Below are 18,453 nucleotides of genomic sequence, written 5' to 3'. Positions count from 1 at the left end.
GATATGGAGCACCAGTGATTGCTAGTGAGAATATAAACTGTTATAGCTACCAGTATAGCTCATTTATCTTCTTGAGTAATAGAAAAATTTAATACTATCTACTAAAGCTAGTCATACATGTACTCTGTTGACTAGCAATTCTACCACTGGGCATATGCCCAAGAGAAAAGAATACTTATGTTCGTGTACAAGAATATTGATTATTCATAGTAGCAAAAACTGGAAATAACCTAAATGTCCTTTCATAGGAGAAAAAAATTACAGAGTAATGATTAAGAATGAACTACTAGTACATACAACAATATGGATGAATCTTGCATATATAATGTTGAGTTAGAGAAGCCAGACAGAGTACATCTTGATTGATTCCATTTATATGAAGATAAAATCTATTGTGAGGGACGTCAGAGGGTAATCTGGCTGGGAAGAGCAGTGAGGAAACCTTCTTGATGTGGGAAATATTATATATCTTAATTTGGATGATAATTTCACATGTAAAATTTTTTCAAGTTATCCACTCAAGATTTGTGCAGTTTATGCTTCAATAAAATAGAGGAACAAGATTTCAAATAAGCAATGGAACATCAGAATTTGAAATTTCCAAAAAAAAGTAAGTTACAATAGCATCCAAAATATTAAATACTGAAAAATAAATCTAGGATGTGCGAAAACATGTATGTTGAGAATTACAAAACATTGCTGAGAGAAATTAAAGAACACTTAAACAAGTGGAGAGACCTTCTCTGTTCATGAATCAGACTCAAGATGTCAGTTTTTCGCAGATTGATCTACTGATTCAATCTGATCTCAATCAAAATCCCAAAGGCTTTTTCCATTTTGCAAAGTTGACAAACTGATTCTGAAATTCAATGGAAATGCAAAAGACTTAGAATAGCCGAATGAACTTTGAAAAATAAAGTTGAAGAACTAAAACTACCTAATTTCAACACATCAACCTTGTGTATTCACACAAAGATAGACAAATCAATAGCACAGAAGAGAGTCCATAAATAGACTCGTGTATATGAACAACTGATTTTCAGCAAAGGTCCAGAGGTAAGTCAGAGCAGAAAGGAGACTTGAAAAAGACAGGCTTCTCAGACGTTTTAATTGAAAAAGCGTAGTCTTTTCAAGAAACTGGATATACAAAAGCAAAAAAGTGAACTTCAATACCTACCTTGCACCATCTACAAAAATTCACTCAAAATGGAGCATGGACCCAAATGTAAAACTTAAAACTGTGAAACTTCTATAAGAAAGATCTTTGTGACCTTGGGTTAGACAAAGATTTCTCAGATAGGACACCAAAAGTGTGATACATTAAAAGAAGTTTTAGACTTTACCAAAATTGAAGTTTCTGCACTTTGAAGATACTTGCAAATCATATTCAGAATAAAGGTGAAGAGCTTGTATTCAGAATAGATGAAGAGTTCTCAAAAATCGGTAATAAAATATCAGGATTTATAAATGGGCAAAAAAGTTGAATGATCATTTCATCAAAGATACATGGGTTATAGTCATTTTACAATGTTGTGTCAAATTCCAGTAAAAAGAAAGATACATGGGTATCAAATAAGCTCATGAAAATTGCTCTAAATCATATAATGCAGTGGTGGAATCACAGATACTAGCAGTCAATTATTATGTCATCTCTGCCCAAATGAGAGAAATTAAAGGGCTCTCTAAGAGCGGTGGGGAAATTACAAGAACGCAGAGAAAGCCCTGAGGAAGTTATGCCTAAGATGAGGCCTGGCAAACAGGTAAGAGTTGGTCAAATAGAATGAGATAGACTGTGCCAAGCAGAGTGACAGCAAACGCAGAGGTATGGGAAGTAGAGGGAGAATGAAAAGTTGGGAAGTATAACTTTAGGGCTGTTCATTTGCATAAGCCTCTTCAAACCTTCTAATTTGGTATTCTAATTTTGTTTTTCCTAAATTAGTCCCCCTCATCCTCCCAACCACCAAACTGTGTAAGTTTAAGCCCCACAAAATCTGGATTTGCCCTAATAGAAGACATTGGTCATTCTTTTGGCAGCTCAGAATCTAAGCCCCCTTCTCATGTTTGGGGGATTCCCTGAGTCCCAGTTCCCACTGATGCAACCTCTCCAGAAACTGAAAATACTAAACTAGTTGAGAAGCTGAAAATTGCTTTCTCAACTTCACCTTTGAACTAAAGGCCTGGACTTGACCTAGGCTCTGCCAATCACGTAAATTGGTAGCTTGTTAACACAAGGAATCAAGGAAGGACGTTGGTTAATTCTCTTTGGATGCAGCAGTGCCTGTTTCAAGGTCAAATTTCGGAAGCAGAGACAGTGGTACAGAGCTCAGTGTTTAGTGCTTGGCAACAGTGGCTAAAGTGGACAAGTTGTGCAGTATAATTTTGTGATTTGTTTCTAGCTGTGTGACCCAGATTGACCCTGATTCTCTAGTCCTTTTGTCTATTCTGTGAACTGCACAATATTCTAATACAATTCCTTTTATGCTGAAAACCAGAATCCATCTCTGCTGCTAATGACCAAGAACCCAAACTGACAATTTGATATTTGGAAGTGAAATGCTACAAAACAGACCCTAGTATGTAAAACTACTAGGGTCAGATGGAAGAAGCAGGATGGAAGGCACTGAAGACAATTCCAGGCTGGGGAAATGGTGACCCTGAGATGGGACATCAAACTTACACCCTCAGGAAATGCATTCTAAAGCTGAGAAGCCTTGGGAAGAGATTTCTTCCCAGTCTCATGCTAGGTGTGACTGTGGAGGACAAGAAACCAGGGAGTCATAGCTGATCTGAAAAAGAGGACAGCACATCACCTCAAAGATCCTAGTCATGAAACCGGAACAAGTAATTGGATGAGACTTTGGCTGATCTCATCAACTAAAATGTGTATAGATGATAGTAGGCTGTTATCACTCCTTCCTGTTTCTTGGTATGGAGCCCAATTTTGCCTGACTGTCCATCTCCCCAACACATGACTAATTACCTGCGGTAATCCTGCCTCCTTGGCCAGCACTTGGTTTAGGAAGGGGCATGTTATCATTCAGGTCAATGAGCTCTGAAAAAGTCTCTGGAGCAACCCAAGAGGAACACTACGAAATTCTTATAAAGGCAGAAGTAGGTCAGGAAAGAGTAGAGGCATTAAGAGTTTAAACAAAGAGTAAGTTATAAAAGGTTATCACATACTGGAGTGGTCAAGAAAGAGATGGAAGGAATCTGGCAATATGGAAATTACTATTTACTGACCTTTGCAACAGGAATTCCAGGGTAATAATGAGGGCAAATGCAATACTATAGATGGTTAAAGAATGAATGGGAAGTGAGGAAAGCAGCAGGTTTTTAAGTTAAGGACAGTGACAGTAGCATCACAGGTCCTTCCTTTATACATGTTGACTCAGTGATTTGATGATGTACAAAGGCCACGTACTGGGTGAGAGCTATGCCCCTGTTCGGGAGTTCAGTATGATGAGATCATATCACAGGAGACATGGCTAGAGAGTTCTAGGGGAGGAAAACTTTTCCTTGATCTTAGGGTTCCTGGCTGGCTTAAAAATCAAACTGACAAAGACAGATTAAAGGAGGAAAGCATACAGATTTACTTACCGTAAGTTTTCCATGACACGGGAACCTTTATAAGAAAATAAAGACTCAAATAAATGGTTAAGCCTGAGCATTTTTATACTAGGTTTGAAGAAGAGCAGAAAGTCACAGAAAAATGAAAGAGAAGGGTATGAGCCAAGGGTAGTAAACTGGAGAAAACTTACGTGGCCTGTTACTTCAGAGGATGAGGAAACGAGTAAGTGGAAGTTACTACTGGGTATAGGGGTATTGGATTAAGATTTTAATTTTCTTATATTTTTCCATTTCTATGTTTTCCAGGCTTAACAATTTTAACTGATCTAATTCCAAATTAGAAAACTCTTTTTTTAATGTGTTTAATATTATTGCTGGGAATGTTTTATTGTTTTCTAACTTTTGGAGCTTGGTAATCCATTGTGTGATATCTAGAAACTGCCATCTGGCACAGTAGAAAGGAAAAATGAGAGGATGAGATTTTGCAATTCTAATCTAATGGATGCTGTTATATAAACTTTTAAGAACACTGTAATACTAGCAACATCTTCTGTATACTTGTTCTTAAGAAACATTTGCTGGGCAACAAAAACACTTGAGAATTTTTACATGATTTATTTAATAATAAACCAATTAAAGATACAAAAACGTTTAGAGGATTCCAAAATTTCAATTTTTGTTTAAATACAAATTCACTTTGTAATATGAAAACATATAACATTAGACCTCTAAACATAATGATTTTTTTCATCTACAAAAATTTTGCTATACTAGAAAATTTGCAGAAAACAATTTTTCTTGTGAAATTAAATGTACATTATTTACAGCTGAAAAGGTAATCTAAAAACTATTTCATTTCAGAAACTTGGATATATATGTATATTATCTTTGTATGCAATTCCCCCTCCCCCCACTCCCAATAAAAAAAATGATCCAAAATATAAAGCAATTACGCTTTTATAGCAACTGACTAGGTCAGGTTAGCCCAAGGCTTGGTTGCTTTCTGGGACCTTAAAGAGCCCTGACTCTTTCAGAATAGCAGTTTATCATTTAGCACTCAGCAGCATAAGACTACTAGGGGACCACAATGCACAGTGGCCTAGAAAGTTAATGAACAAAGTATTTAGGAAGAATTCAGTTCATAGCAGATCTTACAAATAACAGATAAATGAATTTTGTAGGGCCATTAATTTTTCTGCAATATTTTAGCTATATTTACATTAGGAGATAAGCTGATAATGTTTTAATTGATATAACTTTAAAACTTAGGGGTTAGAATCATAAAATTTAGAACTAGATAGGAAATGAGAGATCATCTAGTCTAATCCAATACATCCCTCCTCTGATGAGAACCGAGGCCCAGAAAGACCAAGTGGCTTGCCCACGGTTACACACTAAGGGGAGAGCCACTCGTAGGCTGATGCTTTTACACTATCCTGCTTTGGAAACAGGTTCAGCCATATCGTGGGCACATTTCAATTTTTAATGTTATATTTTACATAGTCATAGTTCAATATACAGTGCAACAAACTAAAGTCAATCCAAGTGAAATCATAATTTTAAGAAAGCATAAAATAGGTGTCTTGCATTTGAAACAGTCAAGACTTAACCTATACAAGTGGAATGAAAATAGCTCATCTATAAATTTCCTGATGCCTTATATTTAAGTACTGTATTTACAAAAGAATCAGAAAAGCTAATATGGTATAAAATTTTAAAAGAAACTTTAAAAATGTTTATGATATAGCCGTTGGAAAAAAAAATCTCTAAAGAATGTCTTCATAGTATAAAATGCCTGTTCCTTCACAAATGAATTCTGAAACATCTGGAGAACAAAGAGAAACACTTGGGTTTTCCTCTCTCATCTAACAAAGTCAAAATTAGCTCTAAGTTACTGTTTTTAACAAGTAACTACAAAATTAGGAACATTTGTAGAATTTGTCTTAGAAATCAATCAGTTTACGTACAATTGAAAATGCTCAGTTAAAAAACAACCACCCATAATTCCTTTGGTGTGTTAATCAGAAAGCGCTGGGTTCCAGTAGTTCACTTTTCACAGCTACGGGAGAGGTAAATCCATTGGAACTGGACACCACCATCACATAAGGCTGCGGCTGTGGCTCAGTTTCTTCAGTGCCTTCTTTCAAGTTATCTTCGACCTCTTTTTTCTCTACTTCCTGCACAGGAGTTTTTGTTTCTTGAGCTTTGATAACTGAAGTGATCACAGTGCCAGGTGGGTGAGCCACCAGCTGTGAGCTGCGAGGAGAAAAGGTCACCACGGGTGTGGTAGCACTGAAGGATGGAGATGAAGCCACGCTGACGGTTCCGTTGCAAACGGACTGAACGCTGCTGGTGAGGACCTGCTGTACGTGGGCAGGACTCAGGACGATGGAAGGGGGCGAGCCCTGCTTCTGCGACTGCAGCACGACGTTCTCCTTCAGTACTGTCATGGGCTGCGATGATGGAATGGCTTGTAAGATAAACTTCTGAGACCCCGCACCTGATGAGGGGTCTGTGCTGGCTATCACTGTCGTGATTGGCACTGTCTGGAGTGTTACTGTGTGCAAATGCTGGTTCCCAGGAGATACAACCACTGGAACCTGGGCTGGAGCCGGTATGGTCCTGTGGAGATTATGAAATAAAAGGGAGGAAATTAGCATAATCTACATCGTTGAAAACTTTAACGTGTGACAAGTCATTGTGACAAAACATGAGTTACTCACTTCAAATGAGACTTCCCATATTTTCAAAACAACATAAACACTGTGCCTGACCCTGTATTAAACGCTGTACATACAGTGACGCCCAACACAAAACTCTCAGTCCATTAACTATGATACCATCTGGTGAAAAAAAAAAGTCTGTACAATGTGCTTTATTGACACAAATGGGGAAGCAATTATGTTGGAGGAGGAAGACATCAAAATGTTTCACCAAGACTTTATGTAGAAGATGCCTGAAAGAAAATTAGGAATTTTAAAACAAATGTATTGGATTCACTATCATCATTTTAATACCTGATGGATAATATCATTAATATGCTCAGTCAAATGACCAAACATCACATGATTATAATTGTTTCCAACTTGTTTTCCTATCGAGAGGGAAAACACTCAATTAACTAAAATAAAAAACACTTCAATCTGAAATGTGTATGTGACAGAATTATTAGAAGAATTTTAATAGTTCATGATTCATATCATATTACATAAGACAAGTCATGATATAATTAACTCATGAGGTTTCTTCAGGCTGGCAGAGAGAGCAAAAAATAAGGCCAAGCCGTGGCAAAAATAAATAGAGGCATGTTTTAGCAGTTTTCTCAGCTCAAATAATTTTCACAAAGTTTAGTCATAAAGCTACAATTTAACAGAAAACCCTTTAACATAAAATCCAGTTTGTATAAGGTTGTTAATCCCATTTATTGAAGAAAAGAGATACATAAATGGTTATGAGTCGATTTAATTTTAAAAGTCCGGAGCTGTGAAATTTATAGTAATGGCCATTGTTACTATAAAACAAATGCAGTTGAAAAAATTCAGCACCTGGATCTCAACTGTGTTTCCCCCGAATTCTGTAAAGCTATTTTACAAAAGAGGGATAACTGCTACTCCAAATGGCTAAGAGCTGGATTAGTCCCCATAAACCAAATGTTAATTATTGCCAGGAAATCACTGCAGGTAAATTTTAGTCAGTTGTAGTTATGCGGCCTGTCATATGTGAGAAATGAAATTCTGGAGGAGAAAATAGATGGGCTAGGTGAGATGAAGACTCAGCACGACTCATGAGAAGCTCAACGAAGCAGACACAACGCAGGACAACTAGGGCCCACCCATTCGTGTAGGGTACCGACTCCCAAGTTCCGTTTGTCACCACGGTCACCACTGTGAGGGTCAGCCTACTGCAGGATATCGGCAGCTCTTTGGAAGGACACTGCTAGAAGAGAATATGAGTCAGGTGATGAAGATTTAATAGGTTGGCAGGGTATGACTAGGAATAAAGGCCAGATGTACTAACATTATTGAGTGAGCAGGAAGGATACAGAATAACTTTGGGAATTAGGACATCCTTCCAAAATACACTGTGCCTCCCTTCTTCTCCCCTGCCTGCCTGAATCAGGATATCCTGGGTGGAATCTAAACCTGAGCGTGGGTACCTGACCCTACAGACAGATACCATTTTTTAAATAAAAAGGACCCAAGGGCTTCCCATGCAAGAGTTCATGCACACGTAGTGTACATACAGATCAACGGTACTTGACTTACCGTAAGCATACAGATTGTCTCTATAAACATGGATAGCCTTGCCCCTCTATCAGTACTATGATCCCCATTTTACATGTGACAGGAAACTGCACAAAGAAGTTGAACAGCTTGCCTAAGGTGACCAGTTAGATAGGAAGTCATCCAACTGCAGAGCCTCTGTGCTTAACCATGACAACATCCTGCCACTTCTTGAGTCCTAAATAACTTCAGCTAAAGGTGAACATTTACTTTCACATCTTTAAACTGTGGGGAGTTACAACTCTTTAATACACACCTTCCCTCTCTCAGGTGTGGCATGAGCAATAATGTACTTGGAAAATTTCCATACTGCTTATCAGGGCTACCACTAGATGGTCAATGTTTTTTTCAAACAGAAAAAGGATAACCCTTTCTTGAAACACCTGACTGCCATCTGCCAGAAAATATATACTGATGTACAAAATCTACAACATAAATATATTGGCTTATTTGAACAAATTCCAAAACAATTTAATTTTCACAAAAAATTCAGAGATTAAAGAATAAAGTATTACACAGCCTTTTCTCAACCACAGGAAATTTAAATTATCTTTTTCTGTTAATGCATGAACTGTCAGTTGTGCCTGGTTACATTATATGGTATAACAAAGGTCATATTACAGTTTACTACTTAAAAAAATTCTCCTAAGCTGCTTGTAAACAACTAGTACAATACTGGTAATTTAAAATTCCTCAAACTTTCTGAAGCTAAGAAAGCTATACAATATAACATTTAGCTTTTGTTGAATACTTACTTAGCTGTCAGGAAGTGTCTTTTAATTGTTATAACTACCTGTAAGGTTAAGTAATACTAATCTTTATTTTATAGTTAGAATAGTTAATTTGATCCAATGTCACATCTAATCATTGGCTGGAAGGCTGGAAGGCTAGAAGGTTATGCCCACATTCTTCCTACTCCATCACATTACTTTTAAGGTAACCTACACATTATATATTTTCAGAGGCTAATTTATTAAAAAAGGCCTAAGACAAACTATCAGTGCTTGAATAACACTATAGAGAAATAAATTATACCAGGTAGGTATATGGACTTCCAAGTTTACCAAGAGACAATTTGAGGAAAATATTTTACCAGAGGTTTATTTTTGTGAAGTCAGAGTCAAAATTAAGATTTGTAAAACTGAGTACAAATACCATAAATCAATTAAGAAGAATTTAATCAATGTCAATATAGATATAGCTGGCCCTCCATATCCATCGATGGTCTCCATGTCTGCAAATTCAACCAACTGCCAATGGAAAATATCTGCCTCCCCCCAAAAAATTCCAGAAAGTTTCAAGATGCAAAGCTTGAATTTGCCACATGCTAGCAACTATTTACACAGCATTTACACTGTGTTACGTATTATAAGTTATCTAGAGATGACTTAAAGTATATGGGAGGATGTATGTAGGTTATATGAAAATACTATGTATGCCATTTTACATAAGGGGCTTGAGCATCCTCGTATTTTGTTATCTGAAGGGGGTTCTGGAACCAATCACTTGAGGACACTGAGGGACAACTGTATGTGCCATTATGTGAGACAAAAATAAATGAGCAAAGAAAAAAATTGAGAAAAAACATGTTGCTACCTCATTGTAAGTAAGTGATAATTCATGTGATTACATGAATCAACTGGCAGGACAGCAAATCATTAAGCTACTGCTTTAGGGGTATTTGAAATACTCAGGGGTGAAAAGTCATGGTGATGTCAGCTGACTTGACAAATAGTGAAACAAATAAGGGTATAAATAAAAACAGAAGAGGAATAAGGCAAAATGCTATAAATTCTGAATTTCGATGGATAGTAAGTAGGTGTTCAATGTACTATTTCAACCTTTCCATTTTTTGAAATTTCTTGTAACAAAAAGTTGGCATAATTACAGTGAAAATAAGTAGGATTTTGGGGGGGGGAATAAAATGTAACCAAATGAGAGAAGAATTTTTTTTAGGTCAAAGGAATTTAGAATGTGTGTGGATACATACATACATATAAATATAGAATAATTTCTACAAGAATAAATTGTTTTAAAGTTTGAAAAGTTTAACTTTGTATCTTCATTTTATAGGTAGTTTACATAGAGAACTCATTACTCTAAGAAGAGATAAAGAATGATAATTTACACTACTTCAAATAAATTCTATAAATATGAAGGGGTGTTATATATCAGACTATGTTAGGTGCTGGGAACAGGACGATGAATAAAATCTAGCTCCCAAAGATTTAAATACATAGCAGGAGACAGGTGTTAAGTCAACTAAAACACCTGGCTCAGGTACAGAATGTGGTTCAGGCAAGTAAGGAGCTTCAGCTGGAGAACAAGGAAGGCACCATGAACAGACTGAGCGCTGGCGTGGGGGCTGTGGAAACTGGCCTGCACTCTGTGGGCAACATAGATCTAACAAAAGCTGCAATATCACAAATGCTGACTTTTGACCCACTTAACAAGGAATGGCTCTGGTCAGAAACATGACATAATGAAATGCATCAGTAACATTTAGATTACCAGAGGCAGGAAGCAGGCAGAATCTAGAGAACTCTCAGAGAATTTGGAAATGAAGATTTTGAAAAATATATAGCAAAGACAGCTTGAAAATCACAGGCAGGGAGTATTATTAGAATGTTTTAATATCTGGCACTGAGTTTTTTCCTGAAATTGACATTCACAGTAATAAAGTACCCAATACAATATCATAATTTAATATCTTTCATTGCTAGAGGTGTGTGTTTTTGTTGTTGTTTTTCTTCTGGTTTATTTTTATTCTTAAGGCCTAAAAAAGAAAATTTTGATTAGACGTGCTTAAAAAAACAACTGAATCAACCCAAGAAGGGAGTCCCAGTGATCAGCTGTGGCCATTGTATGCTTCTTATCAACACAAATACACACGATGATAACACGGCAGAGCTCAGAAACCAATGGGAGGAACCACATGTTTCCTATTAACCAGTAGTCATAAGTAACCAACAGAACTTAGAGGAAAACAAAACCTTATAAGGAAAATAAAGTTCAATAGGTACTTTTTTAATTAAAATGGAAAAAATGTGGTCTTTATACTCACAAGTCAACAATTTAACAGAACTCCATCTGAGAAAATTGCATCTTCCCAAGAAATAATGTGTATTTCCTTTAACTCAGTGCAATTCCAAAAGGTCATGATATGTCCATTTACGGAAAATTTTTATAGCTTCTAACTTTGAAAAATAGTATCACAGTTTAAAAATAAAGAACCACCGATACAATCTGAGGACTGATGTACTGCTGCTGAAACAATCTGCTGACCAAGAGCTCTAGCTTGAAATCTATATAATTTTTATTCTCACTTTTGAATCCCAGCACATTTAACAAAAGATGACTCTGGTCAGAAACCTGGCACGATGATGTGCATCGGTAACTTTAATTTTCTCACCTAATACTCTGAACGGAGGAATTTAATGCTTCATCCTGCACGCTGCTGGTTGTCTCTCCCTCCGGAACAGCCTGTACCGGCTGCACCACGTGAATAGTCCGGAAGAGCTGCGTAGGGTACGGCGTCTGCGTGGGCGGCACTGTCCTCAGAACCTCTGACGGCTGTGCCACTTCCACGGGCTCTTTGGGTTTTGCGGCTTTAGAATTCCCTGCTTTCAGCACTGTAGTGGCTCCTCCTTTTATCCCTGGACTGCAAGATGAAGATACTCTCGACCGGCTTGCTTGGTTCCTGCTCGAGGTGGTGGTTGAAGACAGTGATGGGTCTGAAGAGTCCATGCTGGAACTTGGATCCTCATCATCTATATAAATCAGATCTTTTGGCATATCCTTAAACTGATACACCAAACGCTGACCTTCTACTTTTGCCAGAATACCCCTTTGGTAATAGTACCTAGTCAAAGCAGACAATATTATCAATATTTTGTTCAGTTAAACAAACTAAAATAATATTCAACACAATAAAAATTTCTGAATCATATACAGAAGTTAAAAGTTGGAGACCAACAAAGGAGAAAAGAATTTCTAAATGAGGGGTGGCTATTTTATTTCCCTTCCATAGCTTACTGTAATGTCCCTATTGGTTTAAATTTGATTCAGTAAATGTGATACAGTTTTCTGTGTAAAACTTAATGATGTACAAATAGAAGTGATTCAGATTTGGGCAGTGATTTTAGTTAAATCAAGAACCTAAAAACTGTAAGTTTAAAAATAAAACACAAACTGTAACTAAATAATTCTGGTTTAAGAAGGTTATCAAATTATCAGATCACTGCTATTTCTAATCTTTCTCAAATATACACAGATCTTGCAGACTAAATGACATGATCACAGAATAACAAACTAAAAGAGGGTTTAAGGGTAAATAGGTACCTTCGTTCAACATTTTTACGATGTCTAATACTATTCTCGAAGCATTAATTTATTCCAAAATAACATACTACATACACATCATATCTGAGATTCACATTTTAAAATGGACCCTCTTATTAAGTACATGCATTACCACTGTTTGTTACTTTGTGCTGAATTTAAGTGTAATGGCTCAGAACATATGAGCCTTGTGGTCGATTTACAATCCCCGATGACAGCTTAACATTTTCTGATCCCTTTATAAATAAAATATCTGTTGTTTGCATGAAGACTTTGGGGGAAAAGAGAACATCTTCCCCGACTGGAATAAGATTTCAATTTAAATACATACTCATTTCTATAAGTAGCGTGGGCTCAGTACTTCAGTAGTAACACTCACCATTTCTTTAATCCTCTGACTTTTGAGTATTTAGGAAACGATACGCTTAACACAATGAACTACAGAAACTTCACGCACCTGAGAGCTCTTCCCATGGTCTCATAATTCATGTCAGGTTTGTTTTTGTGCTTCCCCCACAACCTGGATACTGCTTTAGAATCTACCAATTTAAAAATGCCTTTTTCTCGCTGGGTCCATTTGATATATTTAGGACAAGTAGCTTTGTCCTGGAGCAATGCCAGTAAAAACTCCCAAAGATAAATTGTGTTTCCTGAAACAAAAGCAATTTCTTTTTAACTGACCAAAAACTCATTTGAAAGAGCACAAAATAAAACACAACTGAAAGTCTTATTAAGTTCCATCTATAATTATACAAACTTATTACACAATTCAGTTAGTACTGGTGATACAATGCTCATAATTTTTAGGGTCTAATACACATCTTTTTATTAGTCCCATAAAAGACACCTGAACAGAGCAATCCTGCCAATTAGATTTGTGATGACTTAGGGAGAAAGCACTTCAAGACAATTTTTTCCAGCCTTTTTAAGAACCATTATTACATAGAAGAAACTGAATAGGAGTTGTACAAAAACTTTCAATAGTTGTTCTTTTTATATTAAGAGCCAGCAGATTAGTCTCAACAATCTTCTTCAACTTGGGCAGCAGTTATGAAAATACTAGAACTCCAAGACAATGTAATATGTAACTGAACTGAATGTAAATGAACTGAAAACCGAATGTGGCTAAATTCTTCCAAGAGACTTAGCATTAAACGAAAGGATAGATGATTTTGACAGGTACGTGAAAACCTCCTGAACAGATTTCTTGGCTTGCATTATTACCAGTCCCCTCACAAAAAGTGGCGACCGTATCTTATAAGCATTTCAGTAGAAGCTTGTGGTTTCTACTTACAACATGCAGACATTTTAAAGCAATCCGAATGTTACCTGACCTGTAAGTATTATAGGGAAATTACAGTAGTACTTACCCTTCCCATCTTTATTTTTCTTCTTCACAGATATGTTGGGTGTAGTGGTGGGGGAATCTGGTCGTGGTGGTTTCGTTTTTCTCCCTGAAATCAGAACAGCTCTTATGTAAGTATGTGCCTCCCAAAGTGAGAGAGAATGGACAGTTTAGCTGTTTATAAATGCTATTTTGTCATTTATCCTAAATTTCAAGTACCAAACATTTTGCCCTTTATATATTGAACACATATACTGGCTTCCTAAATGCTATTTATTAAAAGGAAAGTAACTTCAGTAAAAATTTAACATTAATACAGGTTAGATCACAAACACTTTTATGCAGAAAACAATACTTTGGCTCATTTGCAAACATGAGGTTAAGTTTAAACTTTACATTTTGTCTCTGAGGTGATGATAGTGACAGTGCTTTCTTAAAATCTGGGGGAATATTCTTGATGCTGATAAAACCTGAGCTCAAAAAATAAGCCAGATATGTTTGTCTGCCTCTTGATTACATAAGTTTTTTTAAGGCAGGAGAAGTGGGTTTTTAGCTTCTCTCTCTTCTAAATATATCTGTCTATAGTTAGTTCTCAAATATTGAAAACTGCCCAAAACTTCTAGATACAAAAAATAAGTGAGGCAAAATTTTGGTAAACCACAAGGTCAATTTTTATTTTCTTGTGTATTTTTAAACATCTCATTGTTCTATATTTCTTTCAATTTACAGCAAGCAAACTTTACAGTTATCCATCATCCAGTCTCTAGACAAGTTCATTGCAACAGCGTTAACTGTATTTTGTGCAGCCTTAGTCTGGGTCAATCAACTATTCCAAAGCCGTGTTTGTGCTCTTCTTGTGCCACTTATCTAGAACCACAACTTGGCAGCAGTGTTGCCTAAGATTTACATTGAGGTGAGAACGCTGTCTGAACAGATTATCGCTCTGTATATGAGACAATGAAGATTAAGCATAAAATGGACACCTTAGTTAGTATCTCTTACCCCAACATCCTTGAGGCTGACTCTCACTGGTCTAGATCACAGGGGTGAAAGCTGGGGTAATATAATATAGGGTAGTAACTTAGAAAAGCAGAATTTGAGAACTAAAGTCACAAGGTTAGTAACAAAACATCTGCAGACAAACTGAATAGGAAAACACCTCTGAAGTGAAGGTGAGTAAGCATCAAGGAGAAGAGGTTCAAAAAAGTCACTCTGCAGGCCAGGTCCCTCCTAAGACTACCAGATGTATAAATGTGGAACCTGGTGGTATCCATCACTGTTCATGAGACAGATACTTGTAGCTAACTGTGCTAACAAAAATAACACTAGAAGCCACACTTCAGTTAGCTCCTGTCCCTCCTACCAACTTATTTTCTGCTTTCTATTTACCAGCTTTCTCTGACAGATAATGTTTTCGCTACCCCACTGTATTCCTCCACTAGTTTACCCATTCACCTATGGATGGAGACTTAGAGCTGTTTCCAAATCTTGGCTACTGTGAATAATGCTGCAGTGAATACAGCAGTGCAGGTATCTCTTTGACAACTTGCTTTCAGTTCCTTTGGCTACACACCTAGAAGTAGGATTGCTGGATCATACAGAATTTGTAGCTTTAGGTTTTTGAGGAACCTCCATACTGTTTAGTGTAGTGGCTGTATCAATTTAAATTTCCACCAACAGTGTAGAAAGATTCTCTTTTCTCCACATCCTTGGCAACATTTTCTCGTCTTTTTCTATGGCTACCTCTAGCCATTCTAACAGGCGTGAGGTGATATCTTACTGTGGTTTTCATTTGCACTTTCCTGATGATTAGTGATATTGAGCATCTTTGCATATACCTGTTGGCCATTTGTATGTCTTCTTTAGGAAAATGTCTACTCAGGTCGTCTGCCTATTCTTTAATTGGATTGTTTGGGGTTTCTTTGCTCTTGAGTTATGAGTTCCTTACATGGTTTGGAACATTAACCCCTTGTCAGATAAATGGTTTGCATATATATTTCTCCCATTCTGTAGTTGCCTTTTCATCTTATTGATTATTTCTTTTGCTGTGCAGAAGCCTTTTAGTTTAATGTAGTCTCACTTATTGACTTTTGCTTCTGTTGCTTGTACTTTTGGTGTCATATCCAAAAAATCTTTGCGAAGTCAGGTTCTGTTACTCCACCTTGATTCGAAGAGGGAGTTTCGCCTGGTATTTTTTTAGCAGTCGCATTCTTTGATGATGTGTTTTATTCTTTTGCTTTAATAATTACAATCATATTCATTGAAAGTTTCTATTTGACAATTCTGTTGTCTGAGGTTCTCAGAGATCTAACCCTAGGACTTTCGGCGCCTGCTACTTCTCATTCAGGAAGTAATCTTCCTTAAGTTATTTTGTGATAATGAAATGTGAGTTCACCTTCAGCAGGGTTTTATTTGTAGAAACTCTGTGCAGCCTAGATCAAGTATATGACTTGCGAAAGCAAATTTTACAAGAGTTTTCCCTGGTACCCAAAGTTATTGCCTGCTGGGAGGCCATTCTTATGTTAATTACTTGGCTGGAAAATTCTGACATCAGTGGTAGTTGGAAATCTAATCATACACCTAGGTTAACGCCAACCTAGGACTATGAATTCTCAAAGGAAAAATTTCTCCACCCAGCTGAGAAGTATAAGCTTCCTTAATATGTCTGTGCCAATGCGTGGACTGTTTTTCCCCTTAGGGTATGGTCTTTCAAAGGATCTCAATCACATGCTGAGGTCTCTGTCTAATACCCCTATTTGCATTGGACCAAGACTGAAGCATCTGCCTCTACTTGGGTAATAAAACCGAAGCCCCTCAGACATCCAGACTGATGTGTCCTCCTCAGCCCTGCAGAGGTCCTGCAGTGTCAGCTCATTCTTACTATTGTTATTTTTCTCTTCATTTTTGGCCCCTGAAATTTCCCTTACTTTCATGTGCAGTTAGGTTACGCGGTGGCTGCTGCTGATGCCATTAACTAAGATATCAAACTCAAAAACACTGAACAAGCTGGAGTAGAATCAAAAGGCAATGAAACGGAAATAGTGTTGGACTTCAGAATGTAAGTATGGTCCTAAGCTGTGAAAAGTTAAAAATTCCCTTTAACACATTCTAACATGTTCCTGTTCAGTTACTTACCTGCTGAATTCTAACCTGTATTTTTCTCATTGAAACCTTATATTGGAACCTATACCTGTGGTTTTCAAACTATGTTCTGCAGGAGGAAACTGACTTGCCCTTACCCCTGAGCTCTTTCTGAACTTAGATAAAAGGGTTTAGAAAAAAGAGTCAGGCTTTAAAAAGTTGGAAAATCCCTTTTCTATGAGATAGACCAAATATTTTAAAAGTATAAAATGATTTTTCTAAAAAATGAATCTAATACAAAGAAATACCTCTTACTTTATGTTTTTGTACCTTCAATTTTATTCTTATATAAGTTTTTACTGGTGTAGAAATACCCTTGAATAAAAATTGTATTTAGCTTCCAATCAAGAGTTGACTGCCCTAAACAAATTAACCACTCACCTTTCTTTCTCTTAGGTTGTTCTGGTGATGAGGGTCCTGGTGAGTGTGCGTATGTCTCTTGAACCGGCTGAGTTTCCATCACTTCGGGAATCCCATCTAATGTGACGGATACATGGGTGATTGGGGCAACAACAATGTCATCTTCAGATGAACTAAACATATTATTATCTAATGGAAATAAAATCAACTAATTATAATCAACTTTGTATTATAAATCAAAATCATTTCAGAAAATATTTCCTGTTTCTTTGAAGATTAAAGTAGAAATAAAATCCTGAAATCAACTCCTTGCTTTTTATTTCCTCTGTATTAAGTCAAGTACCCTGAATCAATCAGGCTTGATTGGACTATTTCAGTGTCTTCCTTACTTGACTTCCTGTCCCCAGTCTATCTTGTCTCTCTGCTCCATTCTTCACATTGCTAAGGTTTTTCTCTGAAATCCGAGCCTGATCTGATCACACTCTTCTTCGCTATAAAAACTTTACACCATGGAAATTAGAAAGAAAAATAAAATTGACATATCTTCCCATAGTTTACAGGAGAAAAAAGGTAAGAACAACCCAAACTCCATAATATGTCATTTGAAGCTTCCAGAGTCTACCAGCCACCATGAAGCTTACACTTCACATTTTTATCGCAAACATTTCTTTTTTCTTTTTTAAACAGGTATGTGTCTTTGGTTCAGTCCATTCATTCCCTCTATCTTGAATGTCCTTTCCTGTATTCTCTACCCATGAAAAGCTTATTTGCCATTTACAGCCCAGGTCAACACACTCCGTGTATAGAGCCTGTCCCTGACGTTCTCAGCCAGAGTACTCTCTCCTTCCAGAACACTTTGCTATCCCTCTCATGGCCTTTATTTTTGGCTTTTACAGTTGTTTACATAAACATTTGTCCTCAAAATCAAACTGTAAGCTTGAAGAAAGAAACAATATCTGTTCATTTCCATATCATGTCATCGTCTAATGCATTGCTGAGCATATAGAAAATATTCTATAAACATCTTGAATTGATTTAATAATAATTAATTATATGGGTTTGACTACTTTCTTGTCAGAAAATCCCAAAGGAGAACATGGATTTAAAAGCAGATCAATAAATGTGGCAGTCAATTTTATGCCATGAAGCTTTAGAAAACTTTTCAATGGATTTTTGCCTATTCGCTGATGAGTATCTATGGAGATCACTACATTTTAATAGTTTGGGTCCCTAAACATCCTAACAGTTCACCAATGAGGTTAAAGCAATTCTGCATTATCTGCTATTTGACAACTACATTACTTTTTATCCCTAAAGTTCTCACTCTTCAAATTAAAAAAAAAGTCTTGTTTAACTGAACACTTTAGCAAAGGTGCCTCGACTAGTACTATACCTGAAAATGCACTTGAGATCCCC

General features: G+C 36.7%; 1 protein-coding gene and 1 long non-coding RNA gene across 8 annotated transcripts in view; one reads left to right on the top strand and one right to left on the bottom strand.

Moving 5' to 3' along the window:
* Window positions 1-1,659: 1,659 nt before the first annotated feature.
* LOC140701140 (uncharacterized) lies at window positions 1,660-17,343 on the top strand. Of its 4 annotated transcripts, none has more exons than XR_012080039.1 (5): window positions 1,660-1,760; window positions 3,680-3,790; window positions 13,592-13,667; window positions 16,476-16,594; window positions 17,074-17,343. It is a non-coding gene; the product is annotated as an uncharacterized lncRNA (long non-coding RNA). The 4 variants fall into 4 exon arrangements; XR_012080040.1 differs by lacking the exons at window positions 1,660-1,760; window positions 3,680-3,790 and adding exons at window positions 7,264-7,524; window positions 7,915-8,048; XR_012080041.1 differs by lacking the exon at window positions 3,680-3,790 and having other exon boundaries at window positions 1,699-1,760.
* The window catches only part of ELF1 (E74 like ETS transcription factor 1), a 91,375-nt gene continuing 77,084 nt past the window's right edge, over window positions 4,163-18,453 (bottom strand). For 3 of the 4 annotated variants that reach the window (XM_072976333.1, XM_072976335.1, XM_015248963.3), the window contains 5 exons: window positions 17,059-17,226; window positions 13,562-13,645; window positions 12,649-12,841; window positions 11,263-11,712; window positions 4,163-6,189 (listed from right to left, as the gene is read on the bottom strand). In XM_072976333.1, coding sequence (XP_072832434.1) covers window positions 5,589-6,189; window positions 11,263-11,712; window positions 12,649-12,841; window positions 13,562-13,645; window positions 17,059-17,226 — 1,496 coding nt within the window. In that variant the 3' untranslated portion in view covers window positions 4,163-5,588. The remainder of the gene's footprint in view (window positions 6,190-11,262; window positions 11,713-12,648; window positions 12,842-13,561; window positions 13,646-17,058; window positions 17,227-18,453) is intronic. The other variant, XM_072976334.1, reaches the window with a different exon arrangement.

Source organism: Vicugna pacos, chromosome 14 (assembly GCF_048564905.1).
Source record: "Vicugna pacos chromosome 14, VicPac4, whole genome shotgun sequence".
NCBI classification, from domain to species: domain Eukaryota; kingdom Metazoa; phylum Chordata; class Mammalia; order Artiodactyla; family Camelidae; genus Vicugna; species Vicugna pacos.
Note: the sequence above shows the minus strand (reverse complement) of the source record. Positions and strands in the feature narration are given on the sequence as shown.